Raw genomic sequence first — 13,665 nt, 5'->3', positions numbered from 1 at the left:
AGCTTTAATCAGAGACATTTGTTTTAATTCAGTAAATAAGGAGAGTCTTTACTTCTTCTGGTTGCTCTTTCACCACAGGGTCATCAGATCCTCTGGATTTTTCTGGTGTTTGAGGTCCCAGGTCTATAGCCACCAGGAAGAGTTAGTGAAAAAGAATTTGTGGCACGCTTTCATGGCAAATGAGATGACAATGTGGGCAGTGTTTATTTGAACAAGGTACATTTGCCAGTTATTTATGTGGGATTTCAGGTGCAAATGTGAACGCTACAACCCACAGCTAATTGCCAGCTCTTTATTTTCCACTGTAATTTCTGTACATGTGCTTTTTAAAAAAGAAAATATAAAAAAAAAAAACACATGCATCCATTTCTCCCTCACATTTAACTATGACATTTGAACTTATTCTCTGCAAGTTTTAGCATGAGTTACTAAAATTGTAATAGATTTGGCTCATGCTGGTTTTTCACATTCTTCAGTGTTTTTTTTGTGTGTCTCAGGCACATGTCCATTAACAGCTACATGCTCATGACCACTCGAAACAGCTGTTATGAGTAAGTAAGAGGCAGCGTGCAAAATATCATAGCATTCTCATGAATGAGTCAATATCCATTGAAATGAGTTGATTTATATATTTTATCTCTGTAGACTAATTGGATCATGATCTCAAAACAACTGTCCTGTGTCCAGTATTTGGAATTACTGTAACCTTCCAGTCAGAAAGCAGCGATCTGGTCACTATTCTGACACTAACAACCATGTCAGTCAGAATCACTGAAATCCATTTTTCTTATATTAGTCCATCAGGAGGCACGGTGGCTTATTATTCAGTATGTTTGTCTCCAGAGTTGGATGCATGGATATTGCATGTCCTCCCCCTGGTCTTTCCTCTGGGTTCTCTGGTTTCCTCCTCCAGTCCAAAGAATGCTGAATGGCTGTGAATAGATGTATGAGTGTGTGTGATTGTGCCCTGCGATGGACTGACACCCTGTCCAGGGTGACCCCTGACTCATGCCCTAGGAAAGGCTGCAGGCTCGCTGTGACCTTGTGTCGGATAAGGAGTTTTAGAAAATGGATGGATGGATGGACGGATGGACGGATAAATAGATGGAAGGATGGAAGGATAAATAGATGGAAGGATGGATGGACGGACGGACGGACGGACGGACGGATGAATTGCTGAATGGATGGACGGACAGATGGATGGATGGACGGATGGATGGACAGACGGATGGATGGACGGATGAATAGATGAATGAATAGATGGATGGATGGATTGACGGATGGATGGATGAATGGATGGACGGATGAATAGATGAATGAATAGATGGATGGATGGATGGACGGAGAGATTGCTGAATGGATAAACTGATGGATGGATGGATGGATGGACAGATGAATAGATGGATGAATAGATGGATGGATGGATGAATGAATGGACGGATGGATGGATGGACGGAGAGATTGCTGAATGGATAAACTGATGGATGGATGGATGGATGGACAGATGAATAGATGGATGAATAGATGGATGGATGAATGGACGGATGGATGGATGGATAAGTAGATGGGTGGAGGGATGGATGGATAATAAAAAACAGCCCAAGGGAAATGGACCCAGGAGATAAACTGTGCAAAACTGGTGATAAAGTAGTTGCTGTGATGTAAAGCCACTGAATGTACACTGATACGTAATGAATATAATGAATTGTACAGTTTTGCTCTCTTAAGACCACAGATTATTACTGAGAAAACAACAGCAATTTTTACACACACACACACACACACACATTTTCTCTCATCTGCCACGGAATAGCTCTGAAGAGCAGCTCCTTGATGGAGTGGTAACCCACGGCAACGCTCTGCTCTCACTCTCTCTCTTTATCTAAATCTCTCTCTCACACATACAAAGAGAAGAGTTACTATAAAATAATGTCCATTTTCCCAACCAAAGTAAACTACAGAACTGTCCTCGGTAATCTCGCCAGGCCTGGACAAAGCATGACGCATTGCAGTAACACATCTTTCAGGTCAAGAAGCCATAGCATATATATATATATAAACATATATAACAGTCATCAGTAGTATGTAGCTTACTAACTGGACCACTGTATTTATACATCATGTCGATTATTTCCATCAAGTCTTGTTTTAGGCAAAAATGCATCTATAGACTGCAGTATGAGTCAGAGTGCTACAGGATCAGCACTCTGAATGCAGAGTCACACCTCTTCAGCCAAAGTCAGGCTTTTAATTCCTCTCTACACTTCTTTTATTGATTGGGGGATTTAATTAGGTAATAAATAGTCGTTCCTGTATGATGTAACTAAAGGGTGATTCATTGTTCAATAGCTATTAAGTAATACCTTATTTTGTGTGTGTGTGTGTGTGTGTGTGTATAAATGCAAGAAACAGCAAGAGCAGAGCAAGAGAGAAAATGCTGAAACTCTGTGTAGAAAACCACCCACAGAGCAATCTGTCCTGTTCTGAGAGAGAGAGAGTGAGCGCGAGAGAGAGAGAGAGAGAGAGAGAGAGAATGGAAGTTGAATAGCTGGTGGTATTCACAGGGTGAGCGATCCTCACTGCAGATCTTGCAAGAAGAGTGTGTACAAAATGTACTGTGACCATCAGCTCTAATAGAAACAAAATGAATACTCCATCCTGCTCCTTTTCATTTAAGCATGGAAAGAATCAAATGGTCTCAAATTTTTTAGATGAAAAAGCATTACATGTACACTGTATGACCAGTCGGTGTTTGAGCTGTTGAGTGGGGTTGAGGTCAGAGTCAGGGCACTGTCCAGGACACCCAAATTCCTCCACTCCAACCTTAAGACACCATGGGTTCACGGAGCTCTCTTTGTGCACAGGGACATTGTCATGATGGTAGAGGTTTGGGAAGGTCGTGAGTTCAAACCCCTGAAAAAACCAAGCTGACACTGCTTGAGCAAGGCCCTGAACCCTCAACTGCTCAGTTATATAAATGTTGTAAATGTAAGCTGCTTCGGATAAGGGAGTCTGTCAAATGGCATAAATGTAAAGACATCATACACAGTTGTGTGTGTCCTTGTGCACGGGTTTGGGAAAGAACCACATACTTTTAGTCATATAATACTGTATATTCCAACGAGTCGTACGTGACTGGTCTGCTTGGCCATGCTGTTTACGTGATTTTGAAACTTGCATTCCTCTCTCTAGAGTCTTTTTGGTGGCTCCACTTGCCTTGATGTGTAAAACAGGGTGGTTGAAGAGCAGTCCCGTATCCAGGCCTTGGTTTCCCACTGCTTGGAGCAAGGATCCACTTCCTCACAGTGGTATCAACACCACAAGAGAGAGTGATCATCCCAATTCTCAGTAAGTTGCTAGTGCGTACCACATGGGATGCAGTCTTATACATCACTGCATTTAGTGCTTAGGATAGAGATATCTGTACATTCTACATCATCAGGTGAGACCATTAGCCAGCTTAGGGCTGCAGGACCCTGGTCTGGTCTTGAGACTATACTGACATGGTATATGACTATATTCTATATTGACATGGTCAGCCCTATGGACTGGGATAGTAATGTGCGTGCATTGGTCTTTAGACATAGTCTTAGCCATTAGTCTTGCTTCATGTAGCCCTCTTCTCATGTTTGGTTGTCTTTTTGCATGAACAAAGTTTGACAGTAAGTAATTCCTTCTGCTAGAAGTCTTTGGCAAAATGCATAAAAAATTCTAGTTGAAGTAAAAATTTGGCCTCAAAAAATTTGACGGGTTTTGGTTATCCACTCCAAATGAATTGCTTTCATTTGGACACGACCTTGACTTTGTCTCCAAGCCTTTAAGACATCGGTCTTGACACAATCCCAGCCTGTTTTGGACTTGGACTTCTCTTGGACATGACAGTAGTGGTCTTGACTACAGCTCTACCACCACAGGCATCGACAGCATGCATGAGTACGAGGCTGAGCTGTTTGTGATTGCAATACTAGTTAGAGTGCATGGATTTCCTCTTGACTGGCACAGTGTAAAAGAACACATTTGGTGGCGTCTGTTGTACATCACTATCCAATACTCAGCATTTGGGCTAGCTGGCTGCTTTTTCAGCCTGGAAATATCTCCCAGACGAAGTTATAAACATACAGTAGCATCTCCATACTCCCGAGTCGACTGGACGACTGGTCAATCTGCTATAAGGAAGACTTTGTTAAAGGATTTGTGCTGTCTGGTCTCCACCCTGTCGTCCATAGTCCTAGAATTCTTCACTTCTAACTGTGCCTTCCAGTCATTGCTGAGTGTAAGTGTTTGCAAATTGCGAGCTGTGGGTCAGATGCGACTGCAGATCAGCATCAGCATCACTTCACAGTCAGTATCTGAAATATGGTTAACGCTGATGCGATGAACATGTAGCTGTTACTTTCAGCGCTGTTCAGATAAGTCTTCAAGCATGGCTCGGTCACTGTGGTTTGAGTGAAACTGCGGTTTGTTAAATGGAAAGAAAACCAGCTTCATCTCTAATATTCTCTATATTCCATTAGCCAGTAAGAATTATTTTCTTTACTTCTGCGAGTGAAGAAAGTTTTAGAAATCTATTTTGGACAAATTGTAATAGTTTTACTCAGAAGTTTATTATCGGTATCCTATAATGTAAAGTGAACTCAACACTTGGTAGGCTTTTTGTATGCCCTTATAAATCCAGAAACAGAAGCCCACATTAAAGTTCTGAGACTCTCCCATTAAACCCAAGGTCTGAGCTCACTGTTGGCATGGCGACAGATGTGGTCAAGGCAGGGAAAAAAAGCAACCTACCCTCCAAAAATAAACTTTTTTCCATTTGTCCTTGCCACTTCTCCCTTTCCCTCAACACTGAATAGCAAGTAACTCTGATAAATCTATTCCTTTTCTCAGTCACGCTGGTGAAGTGCACCAATAGTTATGTTGAATGATCTCCAGCTGATGTAAGATGTTTTAGTAAAGCGATTGCCTTAATGCTGCCACGCCTCCTTTCTCTTACTGCACCCCCGTGTTGAAGCTAATTTAGCCTTCAAGTGGAGCAAACAGGGCATCAGATATGATTTACTGATCACCGAGATTAACATTTCCTCTTCAGTCTGAGACTATGTATAAAAACAGCAGCCGATTTTGCACTTTGCTGGTGGACAGGATCGTGCTGCAAGATGTCATCATGGGAAATCCCAGAACGCTTCACACTGTACTCACGTCACTCTCCCGTCAATCACCAGGCAATCGTCACTCATGTATGTGGAAGAGGGTGGAAAGCTCTTTGCATTATGTTGCTCTGTGATGCATTCTGAAGAGATTTGCCATTTTGTCTTCTTATGTCTCAGAGAAGACACATGGAGTTCTCACCAAGGCTGGTAGCTGCAGTACGATCGGGAAAAGCTGACTCGTGGCTTGAAGTGGGAAGAAAATGGGGGAAAATTCTAAAACAAAACAAAACAAAAAAAGATGATGGAGTGTGATTTTGGGGTTGAGTTGAGTTTGGGGTTTAGCTGTATGTCAGTTATGCCAGTGGAAGTGTGTGTGTGTGTGTGTGTGTGTGCACAGAGAATGTGACGCTGAACACTGACTAATGCAGGAAGCTAAGTTGGGAACCTCATGTACACTCAAGCTGTTCAAACAGCAGGGCAAATTCTGGATTTTTCTAATCCAGAGCATTTGTGCTGAGGCTGGTGCTGACTAATACAGGAAGTGCAAAACCTACAGATGACAAATTGTTTACAAAACCTGACATTCCAATGAATCTGCCTATTAATTAACCAGGTAACAGATTTTTTCCCTACAAACACCACCTGCTTTTATTTTCCTGCCCTGAACACGGTTTATTTCACGTCCAGTTTATTTCAATTAAATTGTCTTTATTTGTCACATATACATCACTGCAGAGTGAAGTTCTTTCTTCATGTAACCCATCCTTGGGGGTTGGGGTCAGAGCACAGGGTCAGGCATGATACAGCACCCCTGGAGCAGGGTGGGTTAGGGGCCTTACTCAAGGGCCCAACAGAGGCAGCTTGGCGGTGCTAAGGCTTGAACCTCGATTTTCCATTCAATGACCCAGAGCCTTAACCACTTGAGCCACCACCGCCCCTTTAAGGTTATCGGCAGCTTACATGCTGCTTTACTGATAATGGAGCCACATGATACTGCACATGATACTGTTCTCCTTGGAGCTGCTTCATTTGAATCAGAAAGAGGAGCGAGGAAGGTTACAAAGGACATAGAAGACAAAAGTCGACCAACTAAGCAAATAAATAAAAATTAGGATGAGTGAAATCTTCAATTTTCAAAAGATCAGTGATAAAAAACAACGACTGGATTCACTGGGAGAATTTGTACGTGGTTGTTGTTCTGTTGAACTCTGTGGTCTCTCCTGACAAAGAGATTCTCCTGGTTAAGTAAAGGTTAAATAAAAAATAAATTGATCAACCGGCTTGACAAGGAATAGGACTAGTGTAGGACTAGGATAGCTCACAAACATGATCGTTTTCATAAAATGTTTCTTGTGAATTTTAAAGCCATTGTTAGAGTCTAGTCTATGTAGAACAGCCAACTCTCACTATCCTGTCGTCCCGATTCGTTCCCTAATTTGGCCGACTCCCACCAGTTCTCTGACCGGCTGATGGTGAAGACTGTGACATGGCATGTAAAGCCAGAATCTTTTCGAACTGCTGCTCACGCTGCATCATGGGGTGGTGTAACAGCCTCAAAGAAAACTGCTATCCATCTTCTACAGCATGCATGAGCTTACAGATTGACTAGTGTCGCTCTGAGTGAAAGGGAATACAGAGTATTCAATTTTTGCTCTCTTGGACTTGGGATCTGAACTGGTCAGTGCTTATCTGTTGTTTAATGTGCATTACCCCATCGATTCATACTGACACAACTGGAGACCAAGACCACATCACACGACGCAAATCTAATATAAGCTCACGCTTTCAGGGACCCGGTTTAGATTAGCTGAGGCGACAGAGGCATGAGGAAACACAGTGGACAGTGTAGGTGTCAATCATTTTATCCAGTAGGCATAGTGTTTATCAGTAGGCGAACCATCTAGCGTTCCACTTGACAAGTTTTCTTGACGCTAAAATGAAACCTTCTGGAGGGAGATTTGGTGTTTCGTGTCTGAAATTCAGCAGTGTTCATCATACAAGGGTGAAGGAGGAGCAGTGTGTGGTGTTTGACACGGATCACGTCACTTCCACCGGTGATCTCTGCACCAAGTAGCTGCATAGAGTTCAGTTTCATCGCACCGGACGCCGGACACAGACACGTCCACATCTAACCGCCAATGGTTTCTGTTGCTCATGCTGGAACCTTCTTTGAATGAGAATGCTCTTTGGTTGCTTTGTCCGATCTCTGGTTGCTTTAACAAAAGCAGTCCTTAGGTAGAAAAGTCTGTCCAGGTGAGATTGTCCACTTAGGGTGATTGGAGTTTTGGAGTTTTCAAACCCAGTGGTGTTGCTCTTTAAAGCCACTGTGTGTGTGTGTGTGTGTGTGTGTGTGTGGGCGCGGTTTGTTCTCGTGGAGCGCTGTTTCGCTCTTCCTGTATTAAATCAGCTTCAGCCAGAGGAGGAGAGCTCGCGCAGAAGAAAACCACCGACTACAATCACGACGCTACAGCCATGACTTTACACGCGTAACCGATTGCACGCGCAGCCGAGCGAACACACAACCTTCACAACCTTCACAACCTTCACCTGGAGACCTTTTTTAGCGGATTTGAGCTCAGTGTCACACTTTTCTCAGCGCGTTTAAACCATGTCTCGAGTTGCGGATGTGTCGAAAGTTCGCCAGGAGAGGATGAGGGAGATCACGCTCCGGGTAAGAGCGACACACACACACACACACACACACACACACACACACACGTTCAGATTAAAAAGCCTTCTTAAATGAAGTGCGAAAATTATACTTATTAGTATTAAGGTGTTACTGTATATAATAATAATAATAATAATAATAATAATAATAATAATAATAATAATACATATGTGGAAATATGTGTAGGAATGTCCTGAATAATTGACTAAAGAAACTAAAGAAGGTTACTTCTCCGAGTGTGTAGGTGTTACTGAGTGGGAATCCACGGTACAGGAGCGCGAGCGCGCCTGCTGGTGGGCAGCGCGAGCCAAAAAGAACGGTTGCCATAGAAATCTTAGGCTACTCTTTTAGCATCCAAGCCCAAAACGATGCTCACGAGCTCTCTCTCTCTCTCTCTCTCTCTCACACACACACACTCACACACACACACACACACTAGCTCTATGTGAAATGCAAGCACATAAAACTGACCTCCCCTGTTGTGCAACACATTATTATTATTATTATTGTTATTATTATTATTATTATTATTATTATTATTATTATTATCCTTACCTGCATTTTTCTTCATTCTCTGAGGAGGAATAAGACGTTAAATAAATAATAAATACAAAATCATGTTCTAATACGCAAGCTTGACTAGCTAAGACAGACTGGAACTCTTTTCAGGCCCTAAATGACCACAACAAAAACTTTTCTTCTGTTCGTTCATAGCTAATGACAGCACTAGTATGTAGCGTAATGTTATATTAGTTATGATGTTTATGGAACAAACAGCCTACAGAGGACAGCCTTTATCCTTCAGACGACATGCGCAGATAGCCACAGCCACATATTGTCATTTTGAAGCAAACGAGATGGTCGTTAAGCCTAAACTGGACACGCTGTGCTGTAAAAATGTCCGGCTACGGCCCTAGTGTCAAAAGAGCTTCATGTTTTCACACAACTTTAGGAGTCCGTCCTTGGAAGGTTAACGTAAAACATCTTTACTTAATGATATCATCGTTCCACTTCTCGTTAGCTCTCAGTTGTGTGTGTGTGTGTGTGTTCTCATAATCATCCAGTCTCTGAATGCTATTTAAGCCGTCACTCGGTACTACATTGAGGCCACAGGGCCACAGGAGCATTTAAAAACTGGAGCAGTGGAACTGAAGTGAACTAGAGCTCACTCTCTACACACACACACACACACACACACACCGGAGTGTGTGTAAAAGCAGCAGCCCACTCCACTGACTCAAGTTGAGTTTCAGTTTGCATTTCGCACAGATACCAGGGTTTTTTTTTTTTTTTCCCTACAGTTTTCTCTGCACCCCGTACCTACATTCCCATGGCAACCGTTAACGATAAGCATTGCAGATGCAAAAGAGGAAGTGCTTGCTCTCTGTTTCCTGTGCAGCACGTCCAAAAGAGTGGCGCAGCACCAGAAATAGAGTAGTATTCACGATGGAAATTGGTACAGTGTTTTTTTTCGCTGTACACACATAGCCATTTCTACATATTTGAGGCTTTAATGCCCACAGTGTGTGTGTGTGTGTTATGTTATCATATGTGTAACTCGTCACATAACTACCGCAACTGAAGAAGTTTGTGACCCCTGATCATATATATATATATATATATATATATATATATGTATGATATATATATATATATATATATATATATATATGTATGATATATATATGATATTCTTATATCTTTAAGAATATATGATTTCAGACTGGGTTTTTCTGACTCAAATAGTAAGAGTATGAGTTTCTTCGTGGGTTCTGCTTTTCAACATTGTGACTCAGTTGTGAAGAACGTGGGGTAATAACTGAATAGAACAGTTATAAAGTTGTAATAAGTTCCATAACCAAATGATGTATACGTATAACTGAAGATGGTGGGCTGAGAGTTTTAAAGTTTACTCTACACCATTTAGGCTCTCGTATACACAACAGTTGAAGATACGTATTATGGACAATTAACAGAAAATTGCAGTATGTGGAGAGTATAATACGCAGCCTCCTGGTCTGTAATTATGTAAAGAAATAATAGTGTTGTTGAGAAGGGGCAGAAGAAGCGTACAGTGGGGGTGGGGGTGGGGGGTCGGTGCTGTAGAGCAGATAAACAGAATGGTCAGTTGGTTTGATGGACTGTTTTATTTGTGATGGTTTTTAACGTCAAGATTTAGTACGTTTACATCGTAGTACATTTGTCGGATGCCCTTTTGTAGACTTTATCACATATGACACATATCCCCATGCTAATACAGACAGGTCAGGGTCTAAGGACACCGACTGAATTGTTCTGCATTAATGTGACGCAGAGATCACAAACACTTTTCCCTGACCCATCCTGCACTGTGTATTCTGACCCCTTTCTATCAGAACCAGCATTAACTTCTTCGGCAGTTTGAGCAACAGTAGCTCGTCTGTTGGATCGGATCACACGGGCCAGCCTTCATTCCCCACGTGCATCAATAAGCCATGACCCTGTTCACCACTGTTCCTTCCTTTGACCACTTTTGATAGATACTGACCACTGCAGACTGGGAACACCCCACAAGAGCTGCAGTTTTGGAGATGCTCTGATCCAGTGGTCTAGCCATCACAATTTGGCCCTTTTGGTCAAACTCGCTCAAATCCTTACGCTTGTCCATTTTTCCTGCTTCTAACATCAACTTTGAGGACAAAATGTTGACTTGCTGCCTAATATATCCCACCCACTAACAGGTGCCATGATGAGGAGGTCATCATTCTAATTCACTTCACCAGTCACTGCTCACAGTGTTATACCTGATCGGTGTATATTCAGTATTTCTCCAGGAGTGTTATTTGTGCCTGCCTAGACTTTAACACAGCACCAATCACGACACTGATAGAAAACAGGCCAGGTGTAGAAATGTGGAAAGAAGCCACGGCTTTTAAATCCGGAGGACGTTTGTCAGATTTCAGATGTCAGGTCAAGCCAGTGAACTCCTTTTTTCCCAGAACACACTCCCAACGTAAGAACATGGAGCCAACTAAAACACACACCACCGGCACGTTTATAGTGTCTGGGATTCTAATCACACACACATGTTGCTAGTTACACCCCCAACCACACACACACACACACTGCTTAAAAAGAGACCCTTTTCTGCTTTGCTGATCTCCTGACCGTTTGGCATCCATCTAAACATTTCCACTCGGACAGCCTCACTGTCCAGGAATCTGTGTCTGCTGTATCATTAGCAGTACAGCCATGAGCTATGAAGTAAGAGACTGTGGTTTAAGTCTGAAGTCATTTGAAGTAGTAGTATTGCGCAGCGGAAGCTTTTTATTCGTGTTTGGATTCAAACCATCAGGAAATTCGTTTCAAGCACTCAGTAGAGTGTGTACGTTGCTTCACTTTGACCAAATCTACAATATTTACTCTTTCTAATTCTTTATTCTAGTATTTTATGCAGTAATGCTTCTTGTTTACTGTTGAAAATAGCTAGAAGAGGAAGTCAGAGAGTCACGGGTTGTTGTTATATAAGATCTGCCTCAAGAAACATAGACGTTAGAGGTTCTGACAGCACGAGAATTGTCGCTTACCTCAGTAACTTTAACAACTTGAAGAACTGAAATGGTTCTGCCTGAGGTTGCTGGATTATTTGTTTTACCCCTTTCACCATGACGCAGACTTTTTCACTCCATGATCAGCTTTATCATGTTTTCGGAAAGTCATTTTCATTCATGTGAGTGAGTAACTGTACTGCAGTAACCAGAGGTGAGGATAGTAATCGTTTCGTCCAGTCACAGCAGCTTTTTCCAGCTTTTCACGGTGTTGCTTACAGATGTTGGCATCATGGACACAGCACTTCATTGTGCAGTAACTTAGCTCCGCTAGCATTAATGGAAAATTCCGCTCCTGGACTCATCACCTGGTGGAGAATGTTCCAGAAGAAGAGTATTTCAGCAGTTTTAACCAAAGTAGTTTTGCAGGCTTGTCTTTCACAATACAGCTCCTCTGTTTCAGCTTGTTAGTCGCATTCGTTTGGCTGAATGAATCAGCCATGTTTAAAGTTGAGAAGTATGATTTAATTCTTGAAATCTGTCAATCCACGGTCATTGTGAGGCATAAAGGTAACCACTGTAATCACATCATCACATGTGGACAGCTGACCCTCACACCCATATGTGGTCTTCCACCGAACTGTTGTGACAAAACTGAAAGCACACAATTATATATAGACTGTATTTGTGTGCTGTAACATTATAGTTTCCCTTCAGTGGACAGTAAGAGACCCGAACGCTGTTCCAGCATGAGACACGAAGCACACAGAGCTCCATGAGGACATGGTGTAGAGGTTAAGGTTGAAGTGGAAGAACTGGAGTGTCCTGCACAGAGCTCCTGACTCTGACCTCAACCCCCGATGAACACCAACTGGAACACCGAGTGAACCCCAGACCTCCTCAAAACATCAGAGTCTGGTCTCACCAATAGCTGAATGATCACTAATCCCCACAACATCTAGTGGAAAGCCTTCAGAGAAGATCCACTCCACAGATCTGGAATTGAAATGTTCAACAAGCACATGTGGGTGCGATTGTCCACAAACAAAAGTCAGTAACGTAGAGACTCATCTGCAAGAGTCAGAATGCGGTAAAAAGGAAACAGGAAACGTTTGGCAGCTTTCCGTCTATAGCAAAACAGAGCGAGGTGTCAGCCTGCTAAATAGACGTGTATAAATAGTTCGAACAGTTTATCTCACCAAGGGAAACGTGCAGCCAGTCTAGTTTGTTGTTTCATTTGGGTTACAGTACAATCATCCGACACGCCCTCGGCCATACTGCCATGATTCTACACATTGTCATCTTTTTCTTTCCTCACAAGTGAAAGCTACTCTTTGTAGAATAATAGCTCAAGTTACTTCTTCCTGATAAAATGCTCACTTATTCATTAGCTGATTGTATACCTTGTTGGGCAAGATGGCTGATTCACTGCACTTACACAATAAGCAGAGAACTCATTTCAGCATGAAATCGATGGTGATGTGCTTGAGGGTATCGTGCAAGTTGTTTTCTGTTCTTCTGAACTTATACAGGTAAAAAAATCAAACATTATACATCCAGATTACCCTGATAATGATGAGAATGATTCTTATCTAAATGTAATAACATGTACACTGATCAGATATAACATTCTGAGCACTGAGAGGTGAAGTGAATAAGACTGATGATTTCCTCATCATGGCATCTGTTAGTAGGTGGGATATATTAGGCAGCAAGTCCTCAAAGTTGATGTGTTAGAAGCAGGAAAAATGGACAAGTGTAAGGATTTGAGCGAGTTTGACCAAAAGGGCCAAATTGTGATGGATAGACCACTGGATCAGAGCATCGCCAAAACTGCAGCTCTTGTGGAGGTGTTCCCTGTCTGCAGTGGTCAGTATCTATCAAAAGTGGTCAAAGGAAGGAACAGTGGTGAACCGGAGACAGGGTCATGGGCGGTCAAGGCTCATTGATGCACGTGGGGAGTGAAGGCTGGCCCGTGTGATCCAATCCAACAGACGAGCTACTGTTGCTCAAACTGCTGAAGAAGTTAATGCTGGTTCTGATAGAAAGGGGTCAGAATACACAGTGCATGGGTCTTGGCTGTTTTGGCAGCAAAAGGGCAACATTAAGGCTGTGACTGTGAAAAAAAACTGTGGGGATTAGTGATCATTCAGCTCCAAGTGCATTAGTGAGATCAGACACTGATGATGTAAGAGTGAGGAGGTCTGGGGTTCAGTTCATCCCAAAGGTGGTCAGTGGGGTTGACGTCAGAGTCAGGAGCTCTGTGCAGGACACTCCAGTTCTTCCACTCCAATCTTTACCTCTCCACCATGTCTTCATG

General features: G+C 42.5%; 1 protein-coding gene across 5 annotated transcripts in view; it reads left to right on the top strand.

Annotated features, from left to right (window-relative positions):
• Positions 1 to 13,665, top strand: part of arhgef1a (Rho guanine nucleotide exchange factor (GEF) 1a) — a 68,197-nt gene that overhangs the window by 23,752 nt on the left and 30,780 nt on the right. Inside the window, exon 1 of one of the 5 annotated variants that reach the window (XM_058404625.1) lies at positions 7,544 to 7,818. The exons of the other annotated variants lie outside the window; for them this stretch is intronic. Coding sequence (XP_058260608.1) covers positions 7,756 to 7,818 — 63 coding nt within the window. The 5' untranslated portion in view covers positions 7,544 to 7,755. Of the gene's footprint in view, positions 1 to 7,543; positions 7,819 to 13,665 lie in introns of those variants that run through there. 5 annotated transcript variants of the gene reach the window in all.

Source organism: Hemibagrus wyckioides, linkage group LG12 (assembly GCF_019097595.1).
Source record: "Hemibagrus wyckioides isolate EC202008001 linkage group LG12, SWU_Hwy_1.0, whole genome shotgun sequence".
Lineage (NCBI taxonomy): Eukaryota > Metazoa > Chordata > Actinopteri > Siluriformes > Bagridae > Hemibagrus > Hemibagrus wyckioides.
The sequence above is the reverse complement of the archived record's forward strand: the minus strand, read 5'-3'. Positions and strand labels throughout refer to the sequence as shown.